Source organism: Micromys minutus, assembly GCF_963924665.1.
Source record: "Micromys minutus genome assembly, chromosome: 1".
In the NCBI taxonomy this organism is placed as follows: Eukaryota; Metazoa; Chordata; class Mammalia; order Rodentia; family Muridae; genus Micromys; species Micromys minutus.
In genome coordinates this window covers 32104747-32124603 of record NC_137969.1, presented here as the reverse complement: position 1 = coordinate 32124603, position 19857 = coordinate 32104747, and the positions used below count along the sequence as shown (strand labels likewise).

Sequence of the window (19857 nt, the reverse complement as noted above, 5' to 3'; positions counted from 1 at the left end):
TGAAAGAGGCAAGAAGAAAAACTGAGAACTGCACTGCACATGCTCATTAGTCTACACTGTGATATAGGCCTGAAGTGAATGTGTCTGGGAACACTGTGTTGTCTCTAAACCCACCAACTTGCTTAGCCATTCACATTGGTGTTAAAGGTCATATCAGCTCTTGCTATTTGAAATGGAGTTAATTTGGGCTGTGTTCCCTATAACACAGATCTCCGTATTTAGAAAGATGCTCAGTGGTTTTCAACTTCTGCTTCTCAACACATCCCTCATCTCTGGATCTATGAGAGAAATCTTCAAGATAGACAAAAAGTTCCCTAGGCTCTGTGCTCCTGTTGTGATTCCTTGTTGACTGTCTCTAGTTGCCTTGGTGTTCCTTGATGACAATCATCAGGAACAGATCTGGAGTCTAAGGCTGTCACTGCAAGTGGGGTCCTTACAATTTCCCACAGCAGAAGTTTCAACAACCTCAGTTTACTGGAAGGGCTGGTGAGAGGTCCGAGCTGCCTTCTGTGCAGAGCTGAGGTCAGGAAACACAGGCTGGGAAGGGCTGTGGATGCCTGGTGAGAACAGGTTGGCTTCTGCTGCCTGGGTCTCTGTGCTTGGGCCCAGAGCATCTCTATCCAGGGCCTGGAATTGCATGAATGAATATATTTATGGTGTTTTTAATTAACAGAAGAGTTTAAAATAGTGTGATGTTTTGATGTGTCTGTGCTTCGTGTAATAACACCATTGCTTTTATCAGGTATGAACATAGAGGAAAATATCTCTGCTTTCTTTTTTTAACCAGTTGCAGCCACTAATAGATTTTAAATAAATAGATCAGACAATTTCCCTGAAAAGTACCATTTTCCAAAATCCATTAGAAGACACAGTAAACCTCCACGATGCTTGCCCACTATGTGGTTACTTGAGATAGTTACAAAAGACAATGAGTCTTGCATTTATGAAGCAATCTGTGAATATTCAGAGAACATAGATATGTTATATTTTGAGCTTTCCAGAGAGAGTGGAAAACAAGAAATTTAAGTAATTTTTAAACTGAAGCAACCTTAACACAAGTTCCAAATTTAGGTACATGAAAAGACAAACTATAGATCAAAATTGTTCACAGGAATGAGGATAAATATCCTAATAGAAATGTAGAAACACCAGCCAAGAGTGTGTTAAAAAGAATAAAATGCAAGTTGGGTTCTTCCCAGGAATGTAAGGCTGATTCCAGAGAAGAGAGTCTCTTTCTGTGATTCACTACTCTAAAAATTACAGTGGAAATATACTTGACTTTTGTACTTTGTGCCAAAAAGTTGCCTTTTCTAATACTTACAGAAATCAGCATAAGATGCCATCATGGGTCATAAGATGTCAGCATGTGGAGCATCCTATTTCAGAGGAGAAACAGGGCCACTGGTGAATGTTTCATAGGACACCCATGATGGCTACAGCGGCTTCAGTGTCTTCCTCCACCAAAAATGAAAGCAAAGCTCCAGAAAGCAGCCTTCCATCCACCCAGAATAGCAAAAAGTCATACAGTTTATCCCACACACATAACTAATCTTGGTAATAATCCAGAAGCTGGAATTCTGGTGCCATGTGGCACTACTTCATAAGCCAAACAGGTAAGAAATTCCGGAAAGGAAAGTATGGCTCCAATATGGAACTAAGAAATACTAACCTCATTCCAATGATCTGGAAACTAAAGAGGAATGTAGGAAAACTCAATAAATAAGAAAACAGACCTTTCAAACATCCCTGAAAGTTTGCGTGCCAACACATGGAAACACTATCCCAATGCAGTATCGGAAGTAAATGTCAGCAAAGGGGCATTTTTCTTTCTGGGAACACTATAAGGAGGAATACTTTAAGCATAAAAAATAAGTGCCCTCCCAAATCTACTTATGTATGGAAAGTAAAGAAATCATGAGAAAACTTTGAAGGGTTAGACAAAGATCCACCCAATAGCATGAAAGAAAATAATGCTGGATGTAACAACCTCAGAAACAAAACTTATGAAAGCATATGTACAAACTCAAGAGTATTCCTTGTGTTGACAAGTTCAGGTGCCCTTTGCGACTGCATCTATCTCCAGACTTTGCTGCTGGCCATGTCTACAATGCACACTACAGGCTTCATGCACCACAACTGGACTACATCCACTTGTGAGCACCACCTTGAGAAAGGTCACATCAGAACTCAGCCACACAATGTAACATGATTACAGTGTTTTTGATTGTAAGTAGTTACAGGGAGTGATGGTATTTATTATAGTGTGCTTTTTAAAAATACATTTTAATCAAAATAGAATTCTTATCTCAGCAGACTTTAGTCTTGTATAGTTATCTAGGTGTTGGACCCCATGAGATTTTTCTCTTCTGCATTAGCATGTCTTTTGACATTCTCATTGTTCTGATCTTGTTTATGCAGCCATTTCTATGTGAGACTATTTCACATCAGACTTCCTAGTATTCTGGTTCTTAAAATCTTTCTGTCTATTCTTCCTAAATATTCTCTAAGTCATAGATGCAGGATCTGTAATATGGATGTACCCATTGGGTTTGGGATCACCATGATACCTGGAGTATTTCATAATGTAGCTACCATAGCTGTCAGTCTTCAGCTGACATTAACTCTGTACTACTATTCCACAGAGGAATACACAATGCTATGTGTAATGGTCTTTACACATATATCCTCAGACAGTTCCACTTACTTAATCTTCTATCTCTGCTTCTTATCATGACTTATCCCTATGCTTGTCAGCCACTGGCTCCTTCTCCTTTTAAGAACTTAAAAATATTTTGGAGTGGGGACTAGGGAGCCTTTTCTGCTCTTCCAGAGGACCATGCTACATTCCACAGATCCAAAGAAGCTAAACAATTAGGAAGGCACAAGCAAAGATGCTTGAAATTCACTTAGAAGGGGACATAAAATAGTTGCAAAGGCAGATGGTAGGAGGTAACTGTGTGGGAGAAGGGTTGGGAAGAGGGATGGGTGTTTCAGGACCAGGTATGGTAAGGACAGAATGGATGGATGTCACGTGCCCCACGTCCCGCCGGCAGGAACAACGTGCGACAACAGGATTCTTCTGTGAACAACCTTTATTGTACAACACTCTGAGCAGGGGGGCCACGTGGAAGGAAAATGCACTGCTTATATATGCCCAGGAGACTCATGTTGCTACCTGATTGGTGCACCCTCTAGTAACTCATTAGCATGCCCCGAGAGTGGGCTGTGACATCTGTGGCACATGCGCACTATGTCTCTTGGGCTGGGCAACAACTCTGTTTGCTGAGTCATCAGCGGGAAGCAGGCGCCATGTTTGGGTGCGGCACAAACAGCTCTCAAGAGATGGAGTCATGAGAATGAATGGAAATCTACAACTGACTGGCCGGGGGATGGTTAGGGGGCATCTTCAAGACTAAGCAGAGACCTAGAGTAGAAGAGGCATCCAAAACCCAGTGAGGATTTCCTAAGCTGTGACTTTCAGCATTGGTGATATGGAACTTTAAGAGGCCACCTCCTGCAGGAACACTAATAAAGCAATAAGGATACCAACCTACTCACAATACTCTTGATCCAAAATATAGCCTCTCTATAAGAAATGCAGTGACAGGGGATAGAGCAGTCTGAGGAAATGGCCAAGGAATAACCAGCACAATGAGACCCACCCCATGGGGAAACATCATCCCCATACATTATTAATTATACTCTGTTATGCTTGCAGTCTAGCATGGCTCTCCTGTGAGAGGCTCTACCCAGCAACTGACTCAGACAGATGCAGACACCCACAGCCAAACAGTGGATGGAGCTTGGGAACTCTTATGGGAGAATAGGAGAAAAGATTGCAGCTCTTAAGGGAATAGAAACCACAGGAAGACCAACAGCTTCAAATAACCTGGAATCTTGGAGTTCTCAGAGACTGAACCACCAACCAAAGAACATACATGGGCTGGACTTTGGCCTCCCTACACATATGTAGAAGATTGCAGCTTGCTCTTCATGTGGGTGTTGAACAACTGGAGCAGAGGCTATCCCAAATGTTGTTGCCTGCATATGGGATATGTTTTTATCCAGGCTGCCCTATCTGGCCTCAGAGAGAGAGGATATGCCTAGCCTCACAGAGACTTGATGTGCCAGGGTGGCAGAATACCCAGGGGTCTGTCACCTACCCAGAGGAGAAGGGAGGTATAACAGAAAAAAATGTGGGGAGGATTGATCAGGAGGGGACAGTAAGTGGAATGTAAAGTGAAAAAATAAAAAATAAAATAAAGTAAAAAAAAATGAAAATGAAGTATAAAATCCAATGTAAATTTGGCTCTCCTGTGAGAAGCTCTACCCAGCAACTGTTACAAGTGATCATTTGAACTATACAGAAGATCTTTGACTGTGGTAAATTTGAATATCCAATTTCAGTGGAGGTGTATTTTTAATATAAATTTTTTTCTGGTATAACAGTCATAAAAATTGAGGGGGGTCTTATTATTATTTAGGAGAACATATGAAAGCTGCTGGTGTGGTCTTGAGAATTTAGTCCCTGGTATTACCCAGGAGGCATCTCATTTTCTTTCGAATGGCCAAGCAGGTAAGCACTTCACTTCCCAGAAACCACTTGTATTTTCCTCTCATTCAGCAGCCTGGGACTTTTTAGAATAAATGACAGCTTAAGTCCAATCCCAGTGTTGACTCTCTTCCCTGTCGTCAGTTTTCTTCTACTTCTGAAGGAAAGGCTCCCAGCCTGTTTATCTCTAACAGATACACACAGCTACTGCCACAGATACCCAGTGTGGGACATCCCGCTATTGTGCATTACAGGAAGGAAGGCTGGCACTTAATATCTGCCTTATTTATTCTCAGATAAAGGCAAATACTTTCAAGGTTCAGCTGGTAACAGGGAGAAGGTTAGGAACTCAATATCACTGGCATGGGACACCTCTATCATGAGAGGATGGAGATAAGATGGAAGCTTCCCCCTTGACAGAGCAGCGTTTCATCTGCTCTACACATTCATTTCCATCCTGCTCACCCATGTACACAGACCTCGGTGCAGTTTACACCTCCTGTTCTCTTTCTGGATGATCTCAGACACTACCCAATGCATCTGGAAGCTCTAATCCTTTAGAAAAGATCTCAATATTCTTCAAAGATTCCCCATGTATTTTGGGGACACACTTAAGTACTCAGAGCATGTTTGCTAAGTAGTATTTCTAAAATTAGTATGGAGTTCAAAACACATATACATTCCTGCTCAGAACTCAGTACCAAAGCAAAGTAATTGACCTGTTAATCATCTTGACTCACACATTCCATACTGTATGCATGCATTACAATATTATATTATAAATGTTACAAATATATAAATATAATCAACCAAGTAAACCACAACAGTAAAAAAAAAAAAAAAACAGTATGTGTTTTACTTAATTGTCCATGAAAAATCTAAGCTCCCTTATTCCTCACACATGTAAAAACATTATTACATATTAAACTGTCTAATCTATCAGCCCCATCACTTATTCTTTCATATTACTAGTAGCAAATTCATGTACAACTCAAATAGAACAGCACAGATGTATTATCTGAAGATGGTAGAGCCTTAAGAATTCAGGTACAGTTTAACCAAATTCTTTGTATGTGGTGAACAATTCATCTCAGTCTATTTTTTCTTTATAGCACAGGAAATCCTTCCTTCTAGAAAGTTGTTTGTGTCCTGGCATAGGCTCAGTCCAGAGCCTACATAGATCAGAAGCTGGTGTTATGAAAGGTCTTTGCAGAGGAAGGTCTACTGCCTAGGCGTCATTCTTAGATTAACTTCCCATGTTTCTTGACTATGCTGTGGGATGCAGGCTACTTTAGGACAGCAGTTGCTTTATCAAATTATCAACTGAGAAGACCAAAGAGAGTCTTGAGCAGGACAGAGCCATCATATGTGTGCTATGGCTTTGCTGTGTAACTTAGTTGGATATATAAATCATTAGGAAGCAAGCTCTAAGAAATGGATGGTAATCAAAAGACAGGGATCTACGGAAAGAGTTATAAAAGACTACCCGAAACACCCATTCCAGATTGTCATTGTGACCTGAACCTCCCCTAGAAGCCTCTTATAATTTTTAATATGTTGATTCTCTACTGACTCCAATAACCTCCTTAACTCCCTATATCTACTTAAAATAATAAGTAGATATTAAAATGCCTTTTTCTAAGTAATCAAATACAGTTCTGGCTCCATTTTTAAATATCCATGCTGTATTAGTCTCCTTCCTTATGCTTTAATAAAACACCATGATCTGGGACAACTTGAGAAAGAGACAGTTTAAAGCTTTAGAACTGATGGTGGAGCTTAGGCAAGGTAACAAGGACCAACCTTGGTGGCTGGAACAGAAATTTGACAGCTCATATCTTAAGCCACAAATGAAGCAGATGGCGGGGGGAGGGGGAGAAAAAGAGAGGGAAACTGTAAGTATGGCCAACTCATTAAGCCCTCATTGCCTACCCTGAGTTCTATCCTTTCTTCTGGAAGGCTGCAGGAGTCTCCTAAACCTCCCCCAAAGAGTGCCAAAGTGTTCAGACAACAACAGTGGAGCCTATGGTGAATATCTCCATTCAGATTATTGCACCTGATCGTACTTTCCTCCCTTCTGTTCCCTACGCACAATTCATTATCTGACCCTTTTGGACTGTTCTACTGGGGACTACTAATTCAGTGTTTGTTATGCATAATAATTGGCTAGAGATTTGTCTTCTCTAGATTACTCTCATGTCCAGAAGATTCTTACTCACATTAGGCTAGTCCATACGAACTCCAGTAAAGCTACAAACAGAACACAAGGTCTTGATTACCATGTATCCTGCTGACATGTTAGGTCAGGAGTGTCTGCTGGAATTGCTTGCTTAGAGGCATGAATAATTTAGGGACCTCTCAGAAGTCAGGGGATTACGTCAGAGCAGGTGATTTAATGCTGAGTCACCTGTGCTGACAGAACTGTCACACCCTACTAGTTCACCTGCCCTCAAAGGGAACTTTCCTGAGAAAGGCTAAAGCCCAGGCTGTGTTTCTGAGACTCAGGGCTGGCAGGGTGGGGAGCTTGGCTAGTCCCGATGGGATATTTGTCAATCAACACTACCATTACTTGCTGCTTTGTTGAAACCTGCAGGGGACTCACAGAGGCACAGAAACAACTGAAAGTAAAGGTGTTGGGGAGTCTGTTTGTTTTGTTTTTCTTACTGAAGTGAGGGCTTCATAAGTGTCCTTGTGAAGACAAAAGAGATACATTGTCTGAAAATAGATCTACGTGCAAGTATTCATATACTAAAGATTATAAGAAAGACCAAGAATTCTCACACCAAACTCCCATTTGGAAATGTTTCTTTCTTATGAGCTAAAACTAATAAAAGTAAAAGGGATCAGTTCTCTTTCCTCCTGTCACTGGACACATGAAAGAATAAGCTATCTTTTTTTGTGAATTAATTGCCATTTTATCACATACGTATATATTAAGTTATTACATTTGTATGTAGAGGTGGTATGTAAGAAGCGGCTTTTTTTTTTTTTTTTTTTTTTTTTTTTTTTTTTTTTTTTTTGCCACCAAGCATTAAAATAAAATTCTCTACAATTCAAAACAAACCCCAGTTTCTATCACAACTCTCAATATATCAATATTGAGAGATGTCAAAGCAAGTATATTCACCATCTATGGTTATTTGCAAGACCAGTGAATACTCAACACTGATCGGTTGTGTGTCTTCTAAAAGCCCTTCTGCTAGATGCTTATAATATAGGTCTCTGCACAGCAAATGCAACCTTCACTTCCAAAGGCAACATAGGGTAAGTGGCTTAAAATTCTGATGTGGTTTCTTTTGAGGAAATGGAAAGATTGGCCAAAGACACACTCCTCAAGTGCAGTGTATCATCAGACTGGACAAACACCATGAAGTCATTCTCTGAGACTCTAATCCAACCTCTGTGTGAGAGGGGGTGTAGACTAGAGCCATTTGAAACCATTGAAAATGGGCAGAGTATATCTCTTTGACCTGTTAAGTTAGTCCAAGTTTAATGCCACTCGTTAGAACAATGTATGTGAGAATATACAATTTCTGGTTTCACCAGATGAGGTAAAGGGAAATAGTTTCAGTGTATGTTGCTTCTGAAGGAAGACCTCTTTCTTCTGTAAAACACTCCTGATATAGTGTGCAAAGCTGATTCTGTGGCTTTATGGTCTGAACTTAATCCTGGGACCCCAGTTAGATCATATATGGAGTCAATTAATCCATTCACGCTTAAGTATCCTATTTGTACAAATGCATCATGGGGAACTAAGAGACTATTGGGAAGAAGTAAGGAAGGGATAGGCAAGGTACATTCAAGGCTCTGGCTTTTATCTTCAAACCACTTTTGTCATAGCCTTTGTCACAGCAATGTACAACAAAGTAACACAGTTAGCAATTGACAGGTAAGGACAGGGCAAATCCAAGATTTATATGACCCTTTATTTCCTTTTCCATTTAACAAGGCTTGAATTTTTCATGTCATAAAGTTTATACTTTATGGCCACATATTCTGTGAATTTTAACAAATACAATTTTGTTAATGCCACATCAGAATACCAGGTAGAACATATCCATCACCTCAGAATTTGCCAAGGGTAGCCTTGCTTTCATGACCCTTCTTCACGCTCAAATTCTAACAACCACTCATGAATTTTGTCTATTTTATTGTTTTTAGGGAGTCAGGTGTATAGAATTATACAATACATCTTAGCCTGGATTCTTTAACTTCACATTCAAAATTTATTATTCATGTTGTGTAAACTACACCATGCCACTCTTCATTGCTGAGCACCATTGTGTTGTGCACCGCAATTGGTTAATCCAGAATGTTATTAGAAGACAACTGGGTTACTTAGGAAGCTATGATTAGCGTAGTGAAGCATTTATGTATACAATTCTCTATGAAGAGCTTTTCTTTTGACAGGCATGAACATGCTAGATCACATAGGAACTGTACACACTTGCCTACAACAAACCCGTTTGTGACTTTGCAGAGTAATAAACATTGCATTTCATTTGTAAAATAAGTAACATGTCTCTGGTTCTTTTCTTCCTCAAACAGACATTCAGCTCTTCCATCATCTCCACTTGAAAATCATCTCTCTTCTCCATTGTTCTTTACAACTCTGAGAAGAGCAGGCTACCTTGAACCTTTCATTTCTGAGGACATAGCTGTCTTTTATCCACCTATGTCTTATCCTTTAGGTTACAAGATCAGATAATCTTATTCTCCCCTTCCTCTTCCTTCCCTTTCCACTAAACTTCTAAAAAGTTTTAAGCTTATTTCAGCCATTGTCTTGACCTGTGACCCCAGATGGACAGGTATGATTCGGTAAAACTTGAATACTTCTTGAAAGAATTAATTATGGTCTTTCAGATGCAAGGCATAAACAAGCACTTTTTCACATTCTTCCTCTCATTGTATTCACTATATTACCCTAGGTTAGGAAGACCACTTAATCCTCCCATTCTGATAGGGGGTCAAGAAGATGAGGCATTAGATGGAGCAACTATTTATGACATCCTCATTTAGGCTCTCTGGCTATACAACTCAACAGCACATTTCTTCATTATACTTATAACATGGGAAAATTAGTTTCTAAATGGGACATTGTTGCAGTAAATTAAGACGTGTAAAATGGTACCATGCCATGCTAACTCCAGCTACTCTCTGGCCCCACCGATAATCTTGCCACCATGACTGGCCCCAGCAGTGACCATCTGTCTTGCAGCTCTCTTATGGATTCTGCTCAGTCACAACTCCCAGTAACCTGGTAAAATCAAAACTCTTGAGGCTTGTAATTTATCAATCAGTTATATATCAGTAAATTATCACCCCACAAAACATCTACACAATAAACTCAGAGTCAATTTATATTAATATAAACTGTCCACTTAGATAAAACAAAATGTCCTATAATTATCCATCCCTTATAAGATATCCATAGCTACCTGTGACTATTTAAAGCCACACAGATCTGGGATGTCCTTTTCCTCCATGTCCTTTCCTTCTCCTTGTCATAGACTAAAATTCTCAGCCCGCCTTTCTTTTTCACTACCCAATCACAGGTCTTGCCTTATCTTTTGTCTGCCCTCACCTGTGTGTAGACATCAACCCATGGGACCACACTGAGAAAAATAGCTCAAAAATGACTTTCAGATATAAAAACAGGAAGCAACACACCCTAGTCTGTGTTCTGATCCTGTGATGATCACTGGAACCAAAGGTAATTTGAGAGAGGAACAGCTTTATTTTGCTTACAGGTTCCATGTTCCATCACAGATGGAAGGCAGAGTAAGAACTCAGAACAGGAATCTGGAGGCAAGAATTTAAGCAGAGACCACAGGGGAAAGCTGCTTATTGGCTTGTTCCCCATGTTGTTGATCATGTATACAGCCCGGGACCAATTGCCCAAAGATGGTATTGTCCCCACTGAGCTTGACCCTCCAACATCAGTCTACACAGTCCCTTATAGACATGGTCATAGGGCAAACGAATGGAGGCAGTTCTTCCACACAGGTTCTTTCTTCCCAGAAGTGTCAAGCTGACAGTCAAGATTAGTCATCTCACGGACACTGAATCAAACTGAGGTAATTGGCTGAGCCAGTGAGCATGCAAAACATTCTCATATTCTGGATGAAAGGTGAATATTTACATTCATCATCCTAAATATTCCAATAGAAGTGGAGGTAAATAAAAGAGCTTAGAAGGAAGGGTATGACCATAACTCATTATATATGTAAGAATACATTGTTTAAAAGAGGCAATTTAAGGGGTAGAGAAATACTTGTATTTTTACTGTTTTAAACCTTTCAAGATGGTATACTAACTAATAGCACCAAGACTGTAAATTGCAGAAATACCACCTCAGTTCTATCACATATTTGTGTTGTTGCTGTTTGAAAATATAAGGCTGTCCTCCAATGCAGGATATCATTATTTAGTTTTTAAAAATAACTTACTATTTACATAGAAAGTTTCACTTAAATTCTGTAAGATAAGCCACTCCCCTAGCAGCCTTCCCCATTGAATATAGCATGGCCTTCTTCTCATCTCATGGTTCTTTCCATTTACTGCAGTATAAGTCCTTCTATATCCTAGAGGGATACAGATATATAATTCTGCATGATTTTTTATTGCTTTTATGTTGAAGCTATTTCATTGTGTACCCTTTCTGGTAGGCCTAAATATGTAATATGTATGTTTTTAATTTATACATTTATGTAAGACACACACACACACAAACATTGGTCAAGTGAGTTTTTAGGGCATGAGTGATGTTTATATAGCTTCATGGCATAGGAGAAGTTATTCCATCGCCTATATTTAAAGCAGCTTAGTTTGCAAGTTTTCATGTCTTCCTTCCCGTGCCCACTTTCTCCTACCTGCTCTCATTTCATCCTCTCTCCTCATCATTCCTCTTTGCTCCTTTGAGATGATTTTACTTCTGCTTCCATGGGCTATCCATGCACATGACTTTCCATGACTATGTAAACTCCAAGAACTACCCCATGTGGACACAAAGACACACTTAACACTGCTTGTAGAGCTGTAAATTAATCCAACTTCTATGAAAATTGGGATAAAGGTTTGAAAAATTTAAATCAGGAGGCCCAGTTTTCCCATTTCTGGGTATTACCCGAAGACCTCCAGATTGGTATATCAAAGAGACATGGAGACCCTTGCCCTTCAGCATTCATTCCAGGCTTTGTTCAGTTCAGTAACCATGCACTGTTCTCCTGCCCTAACCCAAAGCATCCTGATAAGATTCTAATTTTGGTGTTCTGGTTTTTAGCTTTGGTTTATTTTATTCATTTCCAATTTGATCTAGGCAATTATAAGATACAATTTCAAGAGGCTAGAGAGATGGTTAAAATGGTTAAGAAGATTAAGCAATTTAAGAACATTCATTGCTTTTGCAGAGGACCCAGCTTCAATTCCCTGGAACCACATGGTGCTTCCAAGAATCCATAAGTCCAGTTTGAAAGTATCTGATACTGCCTGTGGGCTCCAGGTATGCACATAGTACACATTATTTAAAAGAGGCAATTTAAGGGGTAGAGAAATAATTTATTTTTACTGTTTTTAAAACATACATGTAGACAAAACACTCATTTACATAAAAGAGAATAAATAAAGACCTTATCAAATACTTTCTATTTCTGGCTTTTTTTTTCTTGGTTTGAAATAAACCAAGTGGCACTAAGCAGCTAGGCCCAGCCCAATAAAACAGAGGAGCATCTGGCCTGAGCCTGGCTTCATGGTTGTCTTGTGATTGATCAGTAGCCTGTATACTCATTTCTTTATGTACTCATAAGCAAATAAAACTCAGTAAAGAAAATGAAATCCTCCTGTGTACTCTGAGGGAAAGGTATCCATACACATGCTTCTAGAAATATCTTACTTCATTCAGATCATCGAAACTATGATTATCTTGTGTCCCAACTTTCCTAGAACGCTAGCCATCCTGGAAGCACACATTCTAGATTTCAAAGCTGTCTTGTGCTCATTAGCTCATTTTACTACAGGAAAAGCACATTAAGTTGGCAGGAGAACATGAGTTATCCCCACTTTACAGACAATAAAATTGACTCTCCAAATAGCAAACACCAGACTCAGTGGGGGTGGGGGGGTTCAGATGAGACCTCAATCACTTTTGGGGTTTTTGTTGCAAATCGGGCTAATTATGGTAATTTATCCTAAAGGAGGAGGAGAAGGAGGGGGAGAGGGAGCAGGACCAGGAGGAGGAGGAGGAGGAGGAGGAGGAGAAGAAGAGAAAAAAGGGGGGACGGGAGGAGGAGAAGAGGAGGAGTGATTTCCTTTCCCCTAGCGACATAACAACACAGCCCTTCATTCATTTTTAAGCCTGTCACTAGGCATTGCACATTCAGAATCAGATGCTTTCAATAACAACATAAATTTGGTGCGATGAGTTGGATGGATGTCATAGCAGGGCATTAGCCAGAAATTCCCCAACACTTATGAAATAGATTTATCAGCTGTCTCAGCCTCTTAGCACCAACAGACCAAACAGCAGGGGCTGATGGCATGTGCAGTGTGAGTCTATGGAACTTAAGTTCCTGCACTAGTCCCCAAAGTCCTCATCTCCACAATGCCCTGCGGCTGGTCCTTTTCTCCGCCTCTGGCTGATCCTTTTCCCTCTCAGTGTGTGCCTGTGATCCCTCTGTGGCAACATGCTCTTGCAGCTCTCCCAGATAGATCTCTGTTTCTTTCTGGCTCATTCCTAGACAAGCTTTGCTCTGGGTTCTCTTTTTTTCACACCCCTCATTGCTCAGGGTCTCCTCATTGAGCTTACTGTGTTTCTTTGCTTATTTCACCAATGAACTAATTTTATGTCTATGTTCTCTCTGTCTAACTTTGGCATGATCTTGACAGTTTTTAATCCAAGGTTTATCTAGTCTCTACATTTTTCCATCACCCAGGAAGCATAACTACCTCCTACTGCCCATAGACCTTTCTACCCAAACATTGATATTAGGGTTACATGGGGACTTCTTTGTCATTAGTTTGAGAGCTGCCCTCCTCCTAATACTACCTCCAAGAATCATCCAAAGCTGTTTCCACACATATAGAACTTTATTTAAACAATATTGAGAAAGAAGAAGACATCCCAGGGAGGAACTGGAATGGTACAAAGCCCCATGCGTGCAACAGGCAGGATCCTTTGCAGCTGAAGTATGAGTGATGGGTTCAGTAGACATTTGGGTAAGAAACAGCAGAGAAAACTTTGAGAGCAAGGAATTTACAACAGAAGGAAGGTTAAAACCAAAGATCAAGTTGTTATTAGGCTACTTAATGTAGTTAATAGGAGACAGAAATTAATTAATTTAAAAAATAATTAATTAGAAAATATAACCTAACAACTGTAGTTTGGGCAATGAAAAAGTATGAAACGAGAGTGAAGGAGAGAGAGAGAGAGAGAGAGAGAGAGAGAGAGAGAGAGAGAGAGAGCATGTGCGTGTATCTGTTTGTCTATCAGTCTATCTGTATTGGGATAGGAGTGGGGGGACTTCAGAGCACTACAGCAGTCAGATTAAAATATTTTTAGTCATATTTCTACAAATGAGTAGCAGAACTGAAACAGTATGGCTCTTACACCCTGACATAGTTGAAGATCTGTAGAATGTGATGAGAAATGATGCCCCATGTTTTTAAATAGAGCAGTTAAACAAGTAACCAATGGCTCATGTTTTGCATCAAACTAAAATTCTTCTTCCATGAACAATACCTGTGAGTTGACAGCACTATAGCTAGGGTTAAAACAGAAGTAAAATTGCTATGGGAGAGGAAAGAATTACTGGGAAAGCTTGCTGGTCAACCTTGCCCTCTCCTTCTCAGAGCCCTACAGACTTCCTACCCTGGGATTCATCAGTAAGGCTGTATTTTTATGTTTTCCTCAAGACATAGAGATCCTTTCAATAAAAGTAAAGCACCTTCATGGGTTTTGCTATCCATAATCCCTACACTACTTTAGGCAAACCCTTATTTTTCTTTTCCTTGGTTGCTAATGAAAATTACTTAAGGAGACTAGCCCACCCAATCAGTGAGCTTTTCTGTTAATATCAGTAATAAATCATGAATGGATTAACCCTGAATAGGATTTAATTCTCTATCAAGTAAAGAGATTCTGGGAGAAGGAAGTTGAATGGTTTAATGGAGGCTCCGGCGGCCCCAGCATCTTCCTTTCTGTGTTTTCATCCCTAGCTCCTGGCTTCCACATTTAAATGTTCCTCATGAACCAGCTTGAATTCCAGTGTGTCACCATTGCATCTACTAAGTGGAATGAGGAGACAGGAGAGCCAGAAGAGCCAGAAGAGCCCACCCCTTTTAAAGATGGATTTGTTTTTTGTAATTCCTTCCAGACAAAGCAGAGTCCCTGAACTCATTGCTACCCAATCACCAGGAGAGGTGGCTCCCAAATAGCTGTATTTAGCTAGAACCTGGGATTCTGTCACGAGACAGGTAAACGGATGACCAGAAGGCACAGGATCTCTATCATTTTGTGATTTTTTGTACACCTGTTATGGATTTTCTTCCTCTGTGCTTGAAACATAGCCTAGCCTGGATTACATGTACTTATGAGGCATAAGACATGTAATAGCACTTTAAGACATGGAATCTCTGAATACTTAGGTCCTTTTTAAGGGAAAGAGTTTATTCAGATGCGTTTTCTCTTACAGTTTCATGATTAGTCCTTCTGCCTTGCGATCTGCCATCAACTGAGAGATTTTTTTATGGTGTTTAATATATGGTGGGGTGTTGAAATAAATGGGTTACTATTACAGAGGCAGGCTGCTGCACTGTTTGTGAGTGCTCACCCTTCCTGCATACCAGCACCCTGATCCACCCCTCAGCTCCTGCACTGGCCTCCCAAATGTCCTTCCTGCTCCGTTCCTGTTCCCCCAGCAAATCCCACACCCAAACCACAGACGCACTCTAAACAGAACTCAGACATGATGGCTCCGTGAGAACCACACTGTTTGACTTCTCACACTGAAAGAAACAATTTCCCCAATCCTGTTCACAAGACTCTCTGAGATGAGGGCACCTACAGGAATTCCTTCCCAAGGCCACCCTGGTTCCCTCTCCACATACCTGTGCTGCTTGGTGCCAACCTCAGGGCCATACCAGAGCCAGCATCCCATACTGCTCTCACTGGGAAGGCTGGCTGCTTCAGTGGGCTTCCAAATTCTTTAGGTTTCTTTCCTGTTACACCTACTCAAACACATATACTTGCACACACACTCACACATGCACACATATACTAATGCACACATGCATGCATGCACATTTAACTGTTTCATGGTTTTCTGCTATTGTGGAAAGAATCTTTTTATTGACCTGTTTAGAACTAGCAGTGTGCTTCTACATAGGAAACATGTGTCTGTGCATTTACTCTTAACTAGCTACACTTTACTGTACACAGCAATGAACCACAGTAGCTTCTGGATTTTCCCCAAGACTTCCAGCATGACTACACTATCACCTGCATGATTCAATGTATTTGTTTATTGTTCTTGTGTCTGATTTTATTTCCTAAACCTTTCAGAATGATGTTTGGAAATGTTACTGATGGAAAAGAATCGGAACATATCCACTGTGATGTTGCTGCTTCAGGGAACTGAGGGGGAGCATGCCTTGAGTCACATACAATACACATGCGCCAGCCCCAGATGGAAACATCAGTTTCCAGCACGATGTTCCTTCCTTTGCTATTTTGAGTAAGCTGTCCTCCAACCTCTGTGCAGTGTTCAAAGGTATCCACACCCTCCAGTGTGCAGGGCATTCCTTGGCTCTCTGATCCAGAAACTGCTTACCCATTGATAAGAATGGTTTTCTTCATTCATGAAGGCTGTCAGGGACAGCAGCTCTTTACACAATGTACTACGTCATAGGAAGTTCAAAGGTGCTTCCTGGAAATATAATGTAGTGGCAAAACAAATTCTAGAAGTGTTAGGATACGCAGCATCTAATTGTTCTTTTGTCAGCTGGGGATATCCTTAGAGGCTGGCATTGTGTCCAGTTGGGGTGAGTCAGTCATTAAGAAGGAAGTGGTACACACGGACCTTCCCACACTCTGTGATCAGAAGAGCAGCCCACACCCACCACCAGCCCCTGTTGCTGAACAATGTGCTGGAAGACTTTAATAAAATGTGTTAAAAAGGCAATTAACTGGCACTCAGGAGCCTACAGCTCCCAAAACACAACTGGGAATGAATTTCTACACCTTCTTTTCTAAGTGACCCTGCAGTCCTACATGATGGGCCCATTTGGCTGACACCCATCGAGAAGATCTAGCAGTTATGATAGAGTTCATGGGGGACTGCAGAACAGCCCGACCCAAACTAACCTCTTCCCTCAGTTCTAACACACCCCGCCTAGTACAAGTGGTGTCTCCATGGATATGCTGTGACCTATCTCAAGCTATAAATCCTAAGTTATTTATATGTTCTACATTGCCAAGTAATGAAAATTAAAGCAATTGCAGGGTCTGGAGGGATGGTTCAGAAGTGGAGATCTCCTGCTGTCCTCACAGGGGATCCAGGTTTAATTTGCAGTACTCATGTGGCACTTCACGACCATCTGTCTCTCCCGTTCTAGAAGATCTAGCACCTTCTTCTGTCCTCTATAGGTGCCAGGTACTCACATGGTGCAATAACTTACACGCAGACAAAATATTCAAACACCTAAAATAAAAATTTATCAATTTAAAGGAACCAAAATGAATCCTGTGATACCAGAGCAGAAATGATCTGAACAGAGGTTAAATACCTGTAAGGATTTAGGCACACGTACAGTGCCATGGTAACTATTGAGTAAGGAAAACCATAATGGCAGACTCCCTTATAAGACAAGAACAGCAAAGCGTTCAGATTAGACGTGGTGGGGAAAGAAAGGAAGGCGAACCCCACAAGCCCGGATGACAATAATCCAGTCATCCCAATCAAACTTGTGGATTATCTTTCCTCTCTTTTCTTTTATTCTTTCCTTTTATCTTTTCTTTTCTTTCTGGTTCCTTTCTTTTATTTTTCTTCCTTTCTGTCTTCCCTCATTTCTTTTACCTTCTCTGTCTACAGATGAACACTGCTTCATCACAAACAGTGGCTTGAATAGTTCACCCCATTCTCACATCCACGATTACATGAAAACTGAGGCCCGTGGTGCTGCCTCATGGAGGAGTCCCTACTGGAATTACTATGGGCCAAAGAAACAGACTGTGGCTGGTTGTTTGTAAGTATAACTGATTCTGGCCAACACTTCCAGGAAGCTTGCTTTGTGCACTGCTTCAAAGGAAGCCAGAGTCACAGCAACAAAAATGTTACCCCAGGATCCTGGGCAATTTGATGTGGAAAATGAAGATTTGAGCCATCTTCTTTTCTCTAAACATGTTAAGGAAATGCCAGATAAACATAAAGGAACAGAATGTTTGTATCTTGTCCAAATAAGAAGCTGACTTTTCTCGTGGGTGTAAGCTCTTGGCAGGAAGCACAATGCACACTTGGATGGATTTAACCCACGATGCCATCTTCTCACCCAGGAAAAGGAAAATATCTCCCCATTTCATGTGCAACTCATGGATAAATGGTATGTGATTTGGCATTTAATGTTCTCAATGGAAAGTGTGGACAGGAAGGTTATAATAGAGCACATTCCACAGAGGAGCTGAGGGGAGAGGAAGCTCAGCTGTGCCAGCACAGGGTAGAGAGGAGTTTGTCTTCCATCTCACCAAATTCTAACAACACCAGAATGAGGTCTAAGGACCCTTAAATGAACAAATAAGAAACAATCCCGCAAACACCAATTCCTACAGACAGGTTCTCTGCCCACAGCCAGAGACCTACGGGAATGGTAAAGTCTGAAACTTTGTGAAGTGCTGCCCTTCATTGTTACAAAGGAAATGAACCTCCATCAGTAAAGAAAAGTAAGTATAAGGATACTATGGAAAGCTGACAGTGGTCTAAAGAGTTCATGGAGGCTTGGACATTATGAAACATCTGCTTAAATGTCTGGTCATAGTCTGGCCCAGACTAGAAATGAATGAATAAATGAATGAATGAATGAAACTAAAATTGTACACCTCAAATTCACTACAAAGATAAAAATCAAAGGCCCAACTGGATAAAACCTGAGTAGATCCCTGAGGAACTAGGTGGGTATCTCTAGTCTGTTAAGAGCTCTTTTAGAACCAGTAACATGGCTCATCATATAAAATCATCTGCCTCCAAACTTTATAACCCAAGTTTAATTAGTGGAACTCTCGTGGAAAAAGAAAGACCCAACTCATACAAGTTATTCTCTGCCCTTTAAATGTACCCTCCTAGCACACATGGGCTACAGCATGCACTGGGTATAAGGAGAAGTTCTGATACTAAGGTCCTGTTCCTAATTGGTTCTTGATTTGTCAGTAAAAAAAGCCTGGGCCAATTGCTGAGCAGGAGGAATAGGTGGGACTTCTGGGCCCAAGAGGAAAGAGAGATGCAGAAAAGGAGAGAGAGACTTTTCTGCCATGTTTTGGAGGAAGAAAAACACAAGAATCACATAAAGCCTGGGGGTTGGGGGGAAGCTAAAGCCTATAGCTTCTGCTACAGGAGGGTAACCAAGGATGTTTGACAGGGGCCAGGTGGAACTAGCCACTAAGTTTAAGGCAGGTGGAGAGACAGAGATAATTAATTGGTAAGGACAAGCTTACCCAGGCAGGAGATCTCTGCACTCAGCAATTGTGCCAAGAAGACAAGGTATAAGGAATTACCTATGTGTGTGTGTTTTGACCTCAGATAAAAGCATCTCCAGAGTGAGCTAGTAGATCAGTCACCCCCTTAGCAAGAAAACAAAAGGAAAGCCAAACGGGGCCAGAGTGTGGTTCGCCCCATGAAAGACAGTAGTTTTTAAAACTACATGCAATACGTGTGGATGTACAAAAAAATGAATACATGATTGTAAATAAAATTATAAAATTACGAGATAGTGATAAATATGCAAGGCATCCCATGGGAAACGATGACATTCAAGTAGGAAATTATATATATAATCTCATAGCTTAGGGTGCCTTCCTTCTGAAATCTATTTTTTATCCACCCAAATCATGGTACTGCCTGCAAAGCTGGCTGCCTGACATGTCAACACAGTAGTGAGACCCACATGAAGAGAGTACATGTCCTCTGTGAGCAAAAAGAATCAAAAAGTTTGTTATAAATAAAATCTAAAAATCTCATAAAAATAACCCTTAAAAAATCAAAAGGCGAGTTTGAATTTACTACACACTGAATGCTTCACCAGATCTGTGTAGAGTGATACAT

General features: G+C 40.6%; 1 protein-coding gene across 1 annotated transcript in view; it reads right to left on the bottom strand.

Annotated features, from left to right (window-relative positions):
- Window positions 1–471: 471 nt before the first annotated feature.
- LOC308423410 (small ribosomal subunit protein uS5-like) overlaps window positions 472–19857 on the bottom strand; it is a gene marked incomplete at both ends in the record, with an annotated part of 28418 nt that continues 9032 nt past the window's right edge. Inside the window, one exon of the mRNA XM_080920116.1 lies at window positions 472–627. Within this exon, the coding sequence (XP_080776242.1) occupies window positions 472–627 (156 nt within the window). The remainder of the gene's footprint in view (window positions 628–19857) is intronic.